This window comes from Gambusia affinis, linkage group LG05 (assembly GCF_019740435.1).
Source record: "Gambusia affinis linkage group LG05, SWU_Gaff_1.0, whole genome shotgun sequence".
Lineage (NCBI taxonomy): Eukaryota > Metazoa > Chordata > Actinopteri > Cyprinodontiformes > Poeciliidae > Gambusia > Gambusia affinis.
Window position 1 is genome coordinate 20,881,396 of NC_057872.1, and position 17,363 is coordinate 20,898,758.

Below are 17,363 nucleotides of genomic sequence, written 5' to 3' on the forward strand. Positions count from 1 at the left end.
ATTTCTTTTCTCTTTCTCACAAAACAACCTCTAATCAGCATTTACAGCACAAATATACAGAGTCTCATATTCCGGCTCTGATTTGGGTTATTCGGATATTTATTTTAGTCAGTTTCATAAATGCTGCCATGTGAAGAGATGGGGCACGGAGTGATTTAAAAACTCTGCTCAAATAAATCTAGAATGAGTTGTTTTGCAAATGTAGACCTGTATTTGGTAACATTGTTTACTTTGATATTTATGTCAAACATGCAAAATAAGTTGGTGAAATGTATACATTAATTACACTGTGCAGAGGTATTAGTTAACAAATGACAAAATGTTTGTTTTAAAGTTGAGAATTGTTTTAAACATTGAAAAATACCGATTCTTTTTATTCTCAAATTATTTACTTTATTTTTTAAATACTTTATTTAACCTGGAAAGATCATTTTATTTAAACGTTTCAATGTTCAACATTATTTCTTGACAGCAAAACAGCACACATAAAACATTTTTATAAATAGAACAAAGATAATTGAAATTACAATAACAACAAACTGCAAACATAAATCAACCAAAGATTTGTTTGGCTGATTTATCCGTCCACTTGGAGGATTCAAGAGGAAAAATGCGCTCGGCTGCTGCGAGGTAAAGTTTTAGAAGCTATTTTGTTTCTAATTGTAGTTTTTGTCAGAGCAGCTTGTTTGCTCAGCTGTCGATGATTTTCATCATCAAACTGCAAATGGCACAAATGTATTTCTTTTACTCCTTATTTGCTCATCTCCTTGAATGTCTTCTTTGTTTTGTTTGAAGTTTTTCAACCTTTTTTTCTGTCATCAACAGAAACAGAAGTGGATTTTCACTTTAGAGTCTTGTTTTTCTTTTAATTTGTAAAATGAATTACATACAAGCACTTTTAGAGATGAGATCCAAATGCCATGATCCATTCTAGGATTTGAACCCAGGATTTTCTTACTGTAAAGTAAGGGTGCTACCAACTGTTTCAATGTTCCACTATTTTATATCCTTTAATAATCAAATAAATGAATAAATAAATAATGGAATAAGTTAGAATAAAATAAAACAACCTCAATCAGACCTTTTCATTAATATTTTGAGGCTAATAAGCCGTGTTGCACAGTGTCTAGAAGACAGAATAGGTAATATTGTATGTAAACATATAGAAGTAGTTGTCCTGGCTACACTTAGGGACGGTTTTATTTCCATCTTGTCACACTCAGAAAAGAAAGCGTCCTCCTACCACCCCAAAATGTTCACTTTTTTTTTTTTTTTTACATAAATCGTCCCCAGTGCGAGTGTTTGTGAACAAGTGTGAATGTGTGATTGTATGGGTATCCCACCTTTCACTTGTTGACTCCTGGCCACCCATCTGTCAAACCACCCTGCAGGAACTAAGTGGGAAAGGGAAACAGAGGGACGTCCTACTGAAAACTGAGCTATGAGCAGGAACAGCAACAAATATGTTGCACCTGCAAGTAGGAAATTTACCTTGGCCTTGTGCTGTTTAGGCATGAAATCAACTGGTGAGTCAAGTCACAATGGGTATCTGCAAAGTTAATCTCTCACCTCCTGTTGGGTGCATCATTACTTCACCAGAGCAGATGAAGAGTGACTTTAGATTTAAACGGCCTTCTTATACAGGGTGTCCACACATCCTTAAAGAGTCTGAAGTTCATCTATACAAAACCGAAAGGCCTTGAAATGTCTTAAATCCATTAGAAAAAATGCCAGTTGGCCTTTCATGTTAATCACAGGCCTTGTGTTTTGTGGAGGAAGGACTTTTTCATCTTGTATATTCTATATAGTTTATTTTTCAGTCACATGAGAGCATCTTCATTGCATGCTGTGTCTACCTCCAACTAGCTGATCACTAGTAAGCGTAAATTTTTCGTCAGTTTGCTGAACAGTGTTCATCTTTGTCTCTGGCTCATTTCTGTTGCCAATCCAAATCATGCTACAGTCATTCCATGCAAAAATGTAAGATGTATTACTTAAATCTTAAATGTCATTCATCCTGGTCTTAAAAAGAGATTAAAATGTCTTAAATTTGAGTTGGTGAAAACTGCAGAGACTCTGTTTCACATTTTTATTCATATTTATTTTACACACACTAAATGTCAAACAAGTGCAACACAAATATAATTACTTACAAAAGCATTTGTTGAACATAAACCTGAACTTTAGTCATTACTTTTCCTAACAGGCATGTATAAGTCGAGCTTTCTTATGTGACAAAGGTTCTGCAAACTTTAAATCTGATGCTCATCCACCATTTTGAATTGTTTATGTCATTGCTAAATCGTTCACCAGAAATAACATTTCCTGACCTGAAAGCTAGGTCTAACTGTTCTGATTCAATGGAGGGACACAAAAGGCGCCCGTGTAGGTCCAAGACGTTCTGAAAGAACTGCGTCTGCATGACGGGATGTGAAGGGGAAAAAAGAGCAGATCTGGGGGTGAAGGAGGAGAGGAAGAACCGATGAGAGAGTGGAAAAAGACATGCAGATGGACAGACAGATAGACCAGGATGATGAAGAGAGTGACAGAGATGGACTGACTCCTTCCAAGATAACAGATCGCCATGGCGACCTGTCTGTCAATCAGTCTGTCAGCCACATCCACTTTCTGCTCTGCCTCAGCCTGGACACACACAATGGACCCTCTGTGTGTCCATACATGTGTGTGTCCATACTCTGGACTTGGTGAGCAGACCCCCCATCTCCTCCTCCTCTGACCCATGTATAAGTGACACTGGAGACCCAGTGGCTCGTTACCCCCCAAAGGGAATTTGTGGTGACATGGGACCCTTTTTAACGAAGTGCAGAAATGATTGTGTCGATCATGCAACACTGAATTTAACTTTTTCTTCTGCAAAATTTGGAAAAGTGGACTTAATCTTCCATCAAGTCGCAATTATTCAGAAAAAAATTGGAACAAAAAGGATCCAAATGTTTGGGGTAGTGAACAGAAAGTGAAGATGAGGGATGACAAACAGCCAGCAAGTCAGTCATGCAGAAAAAGGAGCCAAAATAAAAACTAAAACAATTTACCTGAGAAAGCAGAGCTAAAGGAGAAAAACAAAATCTAGAGGATGAAAATAGGTTAAACTTAAAAAAGCCTGACCAAGGTGTGTGTAAGGCTATTAAGGAATAGAGTGGCTATGAGTGTGTAGAGGGAAAAAAAAGGGAGCGGGGGGCTGATATGTAAGTGTGTGGAGCGGAGGGGTTAAAGTAGAGATGAAAGGGCAGCCATTGCCTGCTGATGACTGATATCATTCAGCAGGACTTTGCTGATGTCTGCCTGATAACACAGAGGACAGGAGAACCTCCTGCAACCAACCAGGAGCCAAACAGTAGCTGAGGTTTACGATACATGTGAAGTATCAGAGGTTGGAGGAAAAACGGTGAATTTGGGTTGTTATTCTGTGAGCTTTCTAAATGTAAAGATGGATGTTACCTTGAAAAAGTATGGATAACAGAATTATCAAGTGGAAAATTCATGTTTGTAAAAAATTTTTTAAAAATCAAAATCTGAAGAGTCATGTGCATTTGTCTTCTCTCAAAATAATTCAACTGCATTTAGTAGATATGGGCAAATTGATCCAAAATATCAATAATATTGACACCATGTCAGCATCAGTATTGGATTGATGCTTTAGTTCTACAGCTTGAAATGTTGTTTACATTTTGTATTGTAGTTTTTCAGCTCTACCTCAAAAAAGATTTTGTTTTGATTTGCTTTCAAATTATAATTTTTTGTGCTTTGTCTATGTACGAAAAATGCATGGATATCATGTTAATATCTTAGTAAAGCACATAAACTCTGTCCAAATTCTGTCATATGTCCGGACAAATGATTAAAAGAATTTAAAAAAAAAAACTCACCTAAAGGCTCCTTGGCATCAGATTGATACCAAAACATGCAGCAACCCACACCTCTAGCTTTTAAATAAAATCTTATGCAACCAGTTTCCTTGAGTAGTCACTAAATTAATAGAGTTTATCTGTGAATGGATTCATTTTAGCATCTATGCAGCTGTTCTTTGAAGGCTCTGGAGATTTACTAATGAAGAATAGTGAACAAACAACATCATAAAGACTAAGGAACACAGCAGAAATAAAGCTGCAGAGAGGTTTAAAGCAGGGTTAGGTTATAAAACTAATCAACAACAGCAGCGAACTAACAAAGATATGGACCTCCACTTAAAATAACGGTCAGGCAAAAAGAGTATTGATCAGAGAAGCAGCCAAGAAGTCCATGGTAATTGGAAAAATGGTAGAACTCCACAAATCAAGCGGGAGAATCTTTTTACAGGACAACTATTAATCATTGACTTTATGGATACATATCAAAGCCACCACTGAATGAAAGCTAGCAGAAGTAAGATAAGACATGTAGGGAAATACTTTTCTTCAGCGGAGTCAGTGAACCTGGTGAACAAACGTTAATGGAGGTTAACACTCAAAACCAGTTTCAGGCTGCAGAATGCTTGAATCTGTTGTACAGATTCACCTTCCACTAGGAATCATATCCATCTGGTAAAAAGGTCTAGTCAAAGTCCAGAGTTAAATCCAAAGGCCTCAGCAATTTTACAAAGAGGAATGGACAAATATTTCAGTTTGAGTAAAGGTAGTAGAAATATTCCTCAAACTGTGTAAATGCAGGGAAAGGTGGTTTTCCAAAAATATTCGCTCAGTTGAACTGAAGACAAGTGCATGCAAAAAAAAATCAGGGTTCTGAAACTTTACAATGGCACCTTATAAAAGATAACCAGGATTTGTCTACAGATAGTCTGGATCACAGCATCATAAATATATGATGCTGTGACTTAAAATAACAGAAGTGTCATGTTTCCAATGCGACTGTCACAACCGTAAAGTAACCTTCAAATACAACAATCAAGATGCCAAGGACTGTTTTACATCTGACACAATCTGTGCAGAACTCAGTTTCTCACACGTCTTCTGGACAATCTGTTGGCTTGGCTGACGTGTGACTCCATCAGCTGAATGCACTTAGATGATAACTAAACATGCAGATTCTCAAAGTAAACAGCAACTTTCTCCTCCTGATTTGTATGGAAGCTGTCAAACAAAGCTGTGGTAACATTTCCACTGTCAGCTGAGAAAAATGCAGCTCAAACTGTTAATTTAGCGGTTCCCGAACTTTAGGTCCGGACCCAGCTGTTGCTTGTCGGACACAATGTGCTAGAGATGGATGGGAGAAATAATCACAAATTAAAAATTGTTGTCTAAAGCATGTTTCCTTAAAGATCATTGAGGTTGTTTGTCTCTGTTGAGTTTGTTTATTAGCACATAAGTAAATATCTGCACATTTTGACACAAGACAGCAGTGGATGAATATTTCTGCTGCTGTGTGTCAGAAGAAAACTGCTGATCTAAGTCAATGGAAATATTGTTTTTCAAGTTTCAGGATCAATAAACAAATCTTTTTGATTAAAACAACTTATACACTTAACGGCTCTGATGTCTATAAATTAGTAACACCTTCTGATGGCTTCCAAATCTCCAATACTCTATCTCTAATACTTAGACAGAAGGAAACAAAATGTTTCCTTCTCCTTTACTGGTGTCTGAATCTGGACAAAAGTTTTTGGCTTTGTTCATTGTGAGCAAATTAAACAAGCTAGCCAAAACTGACGGTCTTTATTTTGGCAGCTATGAGGTAACAAAGTCATATGTCCACTCAACCTCCCCACGCAACTAATTAGATACACTTGTTCAATTGGCCAACTACATGGCAGCAACCCAATTCATTTAGGTCTCCATCTGTGGAGAAAACAACCTGCTGAAGCTCAAACTGAATATCTGAATAGACAAAAACCAGACATTTAGTTACCAGATGGATTGTTCTGATCTAGTGAGATCTCTCTGGCTAAAAGACAAAATATCTGGCGAGCTGAGGTTCAGTGGATGACTGACTGAACTAATGTCAGAGGTAACAAAGGCAATAAGAGCTGAAATGACCCTTACAACTGAGAAATCCCATCTCTGAATGAATAAGATGTTGAACCTGAAAGCAGATGAGCTACAGTAGCAGAAAACCAAATCAGGTGCATTTTCTTGGCATCCTTTGGATCTTTTAGATAAAGTAAGTTGTATTTAAACGCCACAGCTACTTGGTTGTTGTTTCTGATGTACATTCTTCTTCTGAGGGTTACTTCCAGCAGGATAATACACCATGTCACAAGGCTACAATCATCTCACCGTCACTCTTGTTACAGTGATATCCCCCAATTCCAGTGGCTCCAAAATCAAGAAGCAGATCATAGAGCAGAGCATTCTGGGTAAATACAACCAAAACAAACGCAAGAGTCTAATGATAGTGGGAGAAATTGCTTGTGGTCTTTTGCAAAAAAAGAAATCCTACAACTGCTAAAATCTGACACCACTCCATTTTTGTTTATGAAGAGGAAGTTGCACTCTGTGTCTCCTTCATGTTGTTTCCTTCAGCAGTTATAAGTGCAGTGCCACCACATTCGAGGGGCTGAACAGCTTTTTCAAAATGTTTAGTTCATTTGACACAGTGCACTGAGAAAGCAAACAGCACCAATTGAACCGAGTCTATCAGATTATCAAGTGTGAAAACATCTTAACTTGTTGAGGAAGTCAGAGCTCAGATCTGGAAATGGATCTGCGATTCATTAAACACACCCCTCAGCATCACACCTCCTTGCTTCCTGCAGGATAAACTCAGGTCAGGTAACGGGATTTAAAAGCCAAAACTTTTCATTCAGCCAAAAATAAAGCGGTGACCAGAAAAGCCCCTCTGGTCCTCGGAAACAAAGAGCTCTACAGCAGTAATGGGGGATGTGGGGTCAAAGAGCACATGTTCCGGGAAAGCGTTGTCTCCCAACATTTTGTTGGTCTGTTTTAACAACTGCACCAAGGCAGGACAATGGGTACGCCTGGAAAAAAAAAAAAAAACAATACCCACTTTGTATTTCACTGCAAGGAAAAGCTGCATCATGACATTTGATTTTGTTTTAAGTTACAAACTGCTTTCCGATGCAATTTGATGCCAAAGTTTACCATCTAATCAAATCACTCAAAGCAAGCACTGATCTGTCATGAAAGACCAGCTGAAATCGTCCTGCTACTGTTGCAATCTTCCGATAAAATGATCGACTCTGCAAATATCCCTATCAGTGCAAAAGGAGTTCATGTCATTCACTCGGCCGGAACGGAAACACCAAGTTATATATTAAAGAGACCAGAACAAACAGAGGAGGATTGATAACTTGGCATTCATTAATATGAGCAGAGCAGAGAAGAAAACGGGTTCCTACCAGGCAGACGCAGGTGATGCAGGGGTTGTCGGTGATGTTGGGGATGTGCAGGACTTCTCCTTCATTGTCACAGCTGGCTTCAGTGCCTGTGAAGGACAGAAGAGTGAGGAGGATTCCTAATTCAAGTGTTGGAAATGCTCCTCACTACAGAACAATATAGAAATTGTTCTGCAATTTCTATAGCTTCACTTATCCAGATACAAATCTATCTCTAATGCCAAGAGAATGTGACATGATCATCCCAGAACTGTTTTAAAAACTCTGTGTACATTTGTTCAACTTTCCTCCATTGTAGTCATTCATCTGTCCAGGTAAATGGAGTGACATTCGAACCCAGGTCTTAAAAGCACAAGTCAGTCATTTTGTTACGAGTGGAAATGTAACCTGAACCAACAAGGGGAAACGACTCCAAACACATGGGTTTATGGGTTGAAGCATACAGATGTCAACGTCTCAGAGTGCAGCGGTTCATGCAGGAAGAAATCTGCTCCAGACTCACTGCTCTGATGTTTACCCATGCGTCTGATCTGCTTTATTCAGAGGAGCCCCCTCCCCCATTGGGGACAGAGATGGGGAAAATATTATTGGATGGAAACGAGATGATGCATAGCCACAGACGTGGAAGTCATATAAAGAAGTGGTTGCAACTTTGTTCTTGTTAAGCCAAGGTTTCCAGGGAAAGATTATACAGCGTCTGAACCGAACAATGAGAAGCCAATTTGTTGCAGAGACTACTCAAAGAAATCAATTTTGATGTTCCTGTGAACAGATTTGGTTGACTGCTAAATCACAACTTCCTGATAATTAAAAGTTATCTACTTCATAAAACTGCAACCGGAAGGAGGTAGTTTATAAAGTTGGACAATTACATGCAACAAATGCAGCAACTAGAAAATGCAACACATTTGCTCAAAGCTCATATTTAAATCTTAAAACAATCAATTTCACGTTTGACATTGGCATGGATGACATAGCTTACAACACTTCACACATTTATTGGCACGCTTTGTGAAAAATATGTTGGGGAAAAAAAAGTGTTTTTATGTTCTGCCCAGACGTGTAGACAATGATCTATGTAAAACAAAAATAAAAAAATCACCTGTGCCTTTTTACGGGTACTCCTATTAATCCCATAAAATGCATATATCTAAAGCATTTTATAAATGTAACTTTATTTAGTTAATCAGAGTGCTTAGTAGCTTTCAATTATGAACCCTTCTTTCTTTTCCACAAACATTGTTTCTTTTTTCTTTAAATACATTTTAAAATAAAAATCTGGAGGTATTTACAGTAAAAAAAAAAAATAAATAAAAATTAAAAATGGATTACCACTGGAACTTTAAGCAGGAAAATAATCTAAAACATGTGGCCAAATAAACGCAAATGGTTCACCAGACACAAAATGTACAATTTTCTATAGTCACCTGGCTTCCCAATTGAAAAATTTAAAACAGGAATGTCCAGCTATCATCCTGCAACTTTTAGATGCATCCCTGCTCCAACGCAACTGAATCAAATGAATGACTCATTACCAGTCCTCTGCAGAATTGAATGGCAGATGAGGTAATTCAGTCATTCAATAAAAGTTTGTTGGAGAAGGAATACATCCAAAAATTGCAGGACAGTAGTTCTTGAAAATTGGAGTTGGACACCCACGATCAGATTGTCTCAACAGAAGTAGCCAAAGCCTTGTGAAATGTTATAGGAGAACACAAAGTCCTCTCGAAACGAGGAAAGAGAGAGCTGTTCAAAGTTTTAACAGCAGGGGTGCCAATGAGTGTGGCACCACTAATTCTGGTGAAAACAATTATTTTCCTAAATTCGATCCCCACCCCCTCCCCCTACTAAACATATTCTCTCAAAATAAAAGTTGATGTTTCCTACTTTTCCAGTGTGAAATCATGCTTCTGCAATAAAACAGTTAGTATTTTAAAGATTTTTACACACCTTTTAGCCATGGGACCAATAAGAGTGGAAGTTGCTGTAAACAGTGTTTAACTTTAGTGGCAGTTCTGACCAAATTGTCTTCTCTGGGGAACCTATGTAGAATAAAACCCAATAATTCCCATTATGACTCATGTAAACATCTGATTCTGAATCCCGCAGCCAATGCAATCAAACTGTCGTGTTTTTGAGAGGCTTTCATCACTTTGAGTCCCTGAAGTAAAACCTTCATTCCCAGTTCTCAATAAAAGACTTCAGTTTGCATCACTGACTCTTTTGTAGATTAACAGCGTTTCCATCAAGAAAACTTACAATTAATCTCAGATCTACTTATTGATGAAAATTACAATATTTTCCAGGAAGTCATGCTGCTACATAGACACTGAAAAGGTTAAAACATTTTGAGCAACACCAGGTCAATTCTTTTTATCTTTGTGACCTGATGTCTCTTCAGTTTGAGGAAATTATGATAGATCAGGAGTTAACCATTTCCTGAACCCACATCCCAAACTAAAGCAATGTGTACACAGTTTGAGTCGGACCGACATTCAGCATTTAAAGGGGAGATTTTCAGGTCATTCACTGATCTGTGACTGCAATAAACAAAATGTATGCCAATCAAACGATGTGGTCTGTTCACATTAACAATATTGATTAAAATCTGGACCTTAAATAACAGTTATACGTGTTTTCTGTCATCTGTAGTGGAGGGATTCCTGTAGTAACAGGTCGTGTTGTCTGACTTCGGCAGTAAAAACCAGCCTGTGGATTCAGGCAGAGCAGACAAACCCTGCCGACTCCACCACCACTGTAAAATTTACAACCTTCGAGCGTAATTAAAATCACAGGGTTGGAAGTGTTAGGGGGGTAAACGAGGGCGGAGAGGCACTGGGGATCCGTCTGGGACTTGAAAAATCTTAGTGTCTTGTTATTCAGCTGTTGTGTTTGTCTTTTTTCTCACAAATTTGTATAAAGGTTACGCTGATTTTACCTCAGACCTATACACTCATCAAGCTGAGCAAATTATTTACATTCTCTGACCTTTATTTAACCAGGACATCAATAAAGATTAAAATCTCCTTCCTACATTAAACTGAAACTACCTCGAGCAGAACAGAAAAAAAGAACCAAAGATGGCAGAAAAAAGTGGGATAATGCTAATTACTTAAAAATACAGCCTTTCTTCACTGGCTGCTCTAACAGGAGGTGTTGATCTTACTTCAACTGTTCCCTTTTTCTAAGTCCCACTGAAGAGCTTGAACTTGTTAAAGAAGGGAATCTGAAAAAGGAATTGAGTGAGCCAACTAAATGAACTACAGGTGGAAGAATTTAACCCTACAGTTCAATTCTGGAGGGTAAAGAAAACCACATAAAAACATATTTTTGAAGGGGAAGAATTCAGACGGAAGGAAAAAATTAATTAGAACAGGAGTCCATCACCTCAATTAAAATAAAGATATGCACTGCTTTTCCAACACATTTGAACAAAAACAGCTTTGTGACTAAACTTTGGATTGTTGCTTTTGATCATTATAAATAAAGGATTAAAATTTGTACAGTTCTATTTAGAACCTCCAGCATTTTAATGCCAAATGTTACATTTTCTAGTCAGTCTGGGGTTGCAGGGTGCTTTCACACAACACTGTTGAGCTACAAATAACTCAAAGTTGTTGATTTATAACAGACTAATGCACAAATAATCTCTTAAACTTTATTTGAGGCTTTGGGGTAAATTTCACCTATTTAGTTGTGCAAACAGTTTGATTTAAATTATTAATTCAGGTGTTTTGTTGTGAAGTACATTTAGACCACAAATGTTGTACTTTTGATGACTAACAGAATCCTGCAGAGAACAAAAGGACCTTCATTTCCACCTGCTGCACTGCCATACTGTTTAAGTTTACTATGATAAACTGCTTCAGGTCTTATTGGGCCGAGGTTGGGTCTACTTTTTGTCATTTGGTAACTGTAAGTCTCAGCAAACAACAGAGAACTCTGAGGTTCCCCAGGGCTCTATTCTTAGACTACTTTTACTTAGCGTCTGTTGCTCAGATTATGTTTCTCTTGTTGTATTTCTATGCTAATGAGACACAAATTGATAATTTTGAGACTGGGCATGACCACAGTACCTTACAGTCTCTGAACTAGTCTGTCTACATAATCAATGGGTGAATGGGCAAGGAATGCCACCAGCTTTATGAAAACACGGAAGGTATCGTTTTTCAGCCCAAAAACATAAGTAACACAGGTATCAGTGATGATAAATATATATTTATATAAAAAACAACAACCTTGGTGTCGACTCAAACTTGAATTCTAACAATCCCATAAAATCTCTAAATTTTTCTGTCAGCACAGGATGCAAAAAAACTGGTGCATAATTCTGTGTTTGGCAAGTTATATTTTTGTAAAGGTATCTCTAACAAATAATTGTAAAAACAAATAATATAAGAAACAGTATAAATAGTATAAGCAGTTAATGAGGCAGGTGCAGCTTGTGAATCCCTGGCCAACACCAGGAAAATGGATCCTAATGAACTGATTTCCTGTTAATAAAACAACAGATTTCAAAATGATTGAAAATATAATTCAGAGATGTTGGTTAAATGTGATAAATTTTAATCCTTCAGGTCATCTGAGTGATATTCATTCAGGGTTCTCAGGACCAGAATGACAATTACTCTGTCTGTTTAACTGTTTGGTTTTGCTTATATGTTTCATAATTCCTTTTTTCCTCTTTCCATTCCTTGACTTGTAATGATCTCTGTATGAATGGTGCTAAACAAAAACTTCTTACCCTGCCTTCCCAGAGGATTTCTGCTGATAATACAAACATGTTTGAGATGGAATAAGAAGGAATCTGTTCATCTGATTCAGATTGACTGCCAGGTTTGCCAAGGGAGGCCCATCTGATACATATTTTACTCTCATCTTCATGTGTTGGAGTCAGACAGAGGGATAACTGCCAAAATATGGAGGACACAAAAAAACTATTATCGAGTTTGGATCTCGGAAGCTCTAAGTTGGTCCTGACAGCTTCTGGTCTTTATGTTCTTGCAATTAAAAACCATCAACTAAGTTAAATCGAGTCCTGGAAATCAGAAGGAAAATAACTAAATGAATCTGCTGCATTTTCAGATCATTAAGAACCAGAGTCGTTCAAGTCCTATCAGTTGTGAAGTTGTCAAGAGTCCCGCAACACTTCATCAGTTTTTCATCCACTCTGCATCTCATTCTCTAAAACCTCTGCAGTGCTGCAAAAAGTGGATGTCAGAGGCGTTCAACAGACAGACCCAGGAAAGTTTTGAGGATGAAGGACAGAAAAGCGGTTCAAACTTCACAGCCTGTTTTTAACTAAAAACGATGTAATTATAACTCTCCAAGTGGCACAAACTATAATTTCAGCAAAGATCACAAGTTAACAGGGAGCTTTTATCCTGAAGATTCAAATTATTGAGTCGTTTTTTAAAAGTTATTAAGTAAATCGTACAGAAATGTTAATGTACGCGCGATGGAAGAGTGAAATAAAACAAACTTCATTCCTTCCCCAGGATGCAGAGGGGATGATTTTGAGACTTCATAAACCGGTGTCATCGTTACTGATTCTCTGTGAAGTTCTAAGATTTCAATCATCTTAGTGTATAATTTTGATTCATACTTACAGATTAAGACAACAAATTGGCTGTCTTACTGAATCAAAACGCATGCGACTCTTTGTTATAAATAAATGGGTTTAACCAGGATCTTGTTTATTTGTTGATTCCCATAGTGATCATGCACCGACCTGCAGGCGAATGCCGAGGGATCGTACCCAGAACTTCACCGCTAAATTACCGCTGATGAAAAACACAGAGAGGCTGCAGCGCGGCTCCAGGGCTGGTGCGCTAAAGGCTGCAGGAGCGCAGAGACGCGGCAGCAGACTAAATAACAACGGTTTGCAGGAGATTTTCTTACGCACAGTGGGTGTTGTGATGTGTTATTATGAAGCCATTTGATCCCTTTAATCTTACCTGTAATTAGCGGAGAGGAAGAGCGGGGCGTTTGTAGAAGCCACAAAAAGCAGAGGAAAAACCTACAGGTGGACCGGGAGGAAGGGTTCAAGCAGCCGGGCGACATCATCGGTTTGCTCCAGGAAGACAGGACCAACAAGTTTGGATACACAAAAATATTCCAGTTAAGAAAAATTAAAGATCAGAAGTCCACAACAAGAGTCTGCCTTGCAACTAGCAGAGAGACTCCCCAATTTGTTAGCTTGCTCTGAAATGCGGAGCGACAATCAGACAGACGCGCGGTAATGACAGCGACATTAAAATGACAAAGACGCGCCTGCAGGCAGGAGACAGCGCGTCTGCACAGGTTCTGCAGGGGAAACTGAGTCCATTGTGAGCTTAAAGTCATTTATGAGGAAAAGAACAGTCACAAATCCAGTTTATGAGTGCCCATAGAGAAGCCGTGGAGCGCAGTGAGCTTTAAAAATAGTAATAGTGTGGGGGAAAAAAAATCTTAAATCTGAGGCGTCAATCCAAAAATTCCGTTTAACGCACTGATGCTCGATGTTAGTCTGTTCAGGACTGCACGCAGCCTCCGTGTCTGCGCGGTGTTAAAAGCTGATCTGCTTCCACTCCTCCTCTGATATTAAAGCGGACCTCTGGTGTCGGAGCGCACCACGGAGCCAGAAAGTCCTGCCTCCTCTGCGCAGCCCGGGACCTCCCTCCTTCCCTCTGGCTTCCAGACCTCTGCGAACCTCTGTCAGACGCAGTCTGGTCCGCTGCTTCAGATCTGCAGCTCCACGCCTCCGTTTGTTACTGCCGCCGAGTTTTTAATAATGACAGCGGACCTGCTTCCGTTTGCCAGCTACTGAACCTCTGCGCTAAAAAGAAAGAAAGAAAGAAAGAAAGAAAGAAAGAAAGAAAGAAAGAAAGAAAGAAAGAAAGAAAGAAAGAAAGAAAGAAAGAAAGAAAGAAAGAAAGAAAGAAAGAAAGAAAGAAAGAAAGAAAGAAAGAAGGAAAGAAAGAAAGAGCTTATGTCTTTGAGAAATAAACAAAGTCCCCCCTATAAATATTTAGTGTTTTGATTAATATACATTTACATATTTTGACTTGCAATATTTATTTAAAGAGCTATACAACAGCAAAGTAAAACTTGATAAGTTGGTCATTTTTGCAAAAAAAAGGGAGAGTAGCTATTTCAGGATAATAGAAATATATTAATTTGAGAATTTTTATGTAAATTATGATTACCCCAATTATTTCCTCAGCTTGATGCCAGAATAAGAATTTGATTTTTGTATTACTTTATTTAAAGTCAGAATCTTAGATACACTTACATCAATGTGCTCTGATAATGCCGTCATGGTTTTGTAAGCTTCTGATAGGTTAGTTTACAAATTTTCAGTTAAGTAAAGGAATCAATTCACCACTTCCTTGTGTGACATCATGGGGAAAAAAATAACGAAATAAGCCAAGATATCAGGAAGAGAAATGCTGACAAGTCAAATTTACCTTCAGATTTCTGAAAGAGCTACAGTTATTTATTCAAGCAATTTTCTGCTGCAAATCAGAATAATCTTCAGGAAGAAAACTGGTAATCTGTCCCACAAACAAATGCAAAAGACCTCAGGAAAATGATGGTTGGAGCAACTTGAAAACAAGTCCTGTTCTTGCATGGACTGAAAGGCCGCTCACTGAGGAAGAAGTCAGTATGCCAAAAAACAACAGCGAAAGCTGGGACACAGTTTGGAAATGTGACATGAAGGAAGAGCTTCAGTGATGGGGGCAAGTCATGTGATCTAATGATACTAAAATTAGTCTGACTCATTCTGGCATTTAGAAAATAGAAATCATTTTTATAGCTGGCTGAGGACAGCTAAAGCTTAGTATGGCTTGAAGTTAGTAAGGATAAAAAATGTGTGCTTTACCTATATTCTTGTAAAAATATTAACACAAAGGTTGTTTTTTTTCCCTTTTAAAGCCTTTTTCCACATTAGAATTATTTTTGGATCAACTCTAATAGCAACATACTTATTAAAACTCCTGAAACTCTAAAATGATTTTTGTACCACCACAAATTTTTTTGTGGCTCCAGCTGGCCATCCTTTCCAAAACTTTATGTTTACAAGCACATTTCCAGCAAGCTATTTACAAAGGGAATGTATTTCTGACTTGATTTCAAATATTCATAAACAGGCTGTTGCTTTGTTCAAAGAATTTTAATGATAAGGTAGAAATAATCATATGACTTGATAATAATATGCTTTTAACCTTAGCAACAACTCTCCTGTCTCATTTCACGGTTTTATCCTTCACACACTGGCTGCTGTTCCAGTTTAAAAAAGTTTGATTTACTCCCATTTGGTTTGGCCACCTGTTCTTAGACCTCCATGTGTTTTCAAAGTCGTGTTTATGCTTCTAGAGCCTTATAATTTAGAAATTTTATTTCAACTTTCTTTAAAATGATCTAATTTGTGTTTAAAGTTTCTAAGAGTTTAAAGATAATAAGAATCTCATCAATAACAGGGAGAGAGAGTGGAGGGGCTAGATTTTTGTTATAGATGTGAAATAAAGAATAAATGTGGTAATTTGAAAACAAAACAGCTTTTAGGAAGATTTCTGTAGAGTTTATATTTTCAGTCAACATAAAATAAAATGCACTAAGCTCTACATGTTCTTGTGTTATTTCAGCATTTGACATGAAAAAAATATATACATTAGCTTAATAATGGGTGTCATGAAAATGTATATCAGAAAATCAAGACCTGACCAACCAAAACAGATTCATGCATCTTTCTTATGGGTAGCCATTGAAAAGATTATCACCTTGACTCAACGTGTTGCACCAATTTTATGTTTTAGTTTGCATCCAACATCCTGTTTCGTTGCTCATGATTGACATCTTGTGACTATTGAGGCCTGGTGTGATGAAGAAGCTGAAGTAAAGCTGCTGCTTCTCCTTTCCAACAGCAAGCCACCAAAGTGGTCCAAGAATCTGATCCCACTCACAGAAACTGTTGCTGGGACTATTTTCCCCTCCTGAGCTACAGAGTGTCAGAAAGTGAAGTCAGAGATTTTGTGTCATTGAATGGTAGAAGAATGAATGGACAGATGTTTCCCCAATCACCCTGGATCATCCAATCTGAACTATGGACATGTTTCAATTTCTGTGGATTTGATTTAGCTAGTTCAGCTAATTGACTCCTTTTGATGCGGAGGCTTTACTTTGGTTTCCCTCCAAATGACGGAGCTCCTCACCCTTTTTCTACAGCTGAGCCAAGCCATCCTGTGGAGGAAGCTCAGCCATAAGTTTAGTAATTTATTAGTGCCGATTTTAGATTTCCCAAGAAAACAAAGTCTCATTTTTAGCCTAATTGACACATTTAATCTTTTTTATTCAATCACAGACAGTAAACAATGCTCCTTTTTTTCTAACTAGACAGTGTTTTTAGTATTACTGATCTACAGCACATACTAGGGCAGTGGTAGATAGAAGAACAGGAGTCAATTTTTGCCAGAAACTCGGAACGTTTGAAATTAGTCTCAGAAATTTTCAAGAAAATGCTTGAAATTTCTGAGTTTCAAAAGTCAGACATGTTTGGCTATTGAAATTCCAAGTCTCAGAATTTTGTTCTTGCAATTTTTTTAACTGTTGGAGCTCAGACATTTCCTCTTTTTTTTCTAGAAAATTTCTTCGTTTAATCTTGTTTGGTGGAAATTTACTCCCCATTTCTCTCTATGGTCGTACACTGTTGTACTGATCCAATCTCTGTCCCCCCAAGGAAATAATTGATTCCAATGTTTTATTATTTTTCTTTGCTAAAACAGTGATTTTAACAATTGGTTGAATAATTTTTAACAAAACGTCTGCTTGTTTCAGTCATCTTAGTTGCTTTTCTTCCTTAGATACAAATAAATTTAGCGTTTCTGGAACTGAGTTGCGTTTTTGCTACGCAATAAAAATCCATACTATTCTGCTGTGGTTGTTTTTTAGGAATGAGAAGCTCCTGTTACTAATACTATTTTTGGAAAAGTTCAGTATATTATTGTTAGAAAATTGATCATTCTCAGTGGACATGTCACAGCAAATTTTGAGACAGGCAATGTTATAAAGGTAA

At 37.7% G+C, this 17,363-nt stretch overlaps 1 protein-coding gene across 7 annotated transcripts in view; it reads right to left on the reverse strand.

Annotated features, from left to right (window-relative positions):
- The window catches only part of bmper (BMP binding endothelial regulator), a 44,352-nt gene that overhangs the window by 23,773 nt on the left and 3,216 nt on the right, over positions 1-17,363 (reverse strand). For 2 of the 7 annotated variants that reach the window (XM_044116071.1, XM_044116070.1), the window contains exons 2-3: positions 13,267-14,126; positions 7,313-7,398 (exon numbers count right to left, since the gene is read on the reverse strand). In XM_044116071.1, coding sequence (XP_043972006.1) covers positions 7,313-7,398; positions 13,267-13,375 — 195 coding nt within the window. In that variant the 5' untranslated portion in view covers positions 13,376-14,126. The remainder of the gene's footprint in view (positions 1-7,312; positions 7,399-13,266; positions 14,127-17,363) is intronic. The other 5 variants (XM_044116073.1, XM_044116072.1, XM_044116076.1 and 2 more) reach the window with 3 other exon arrangements.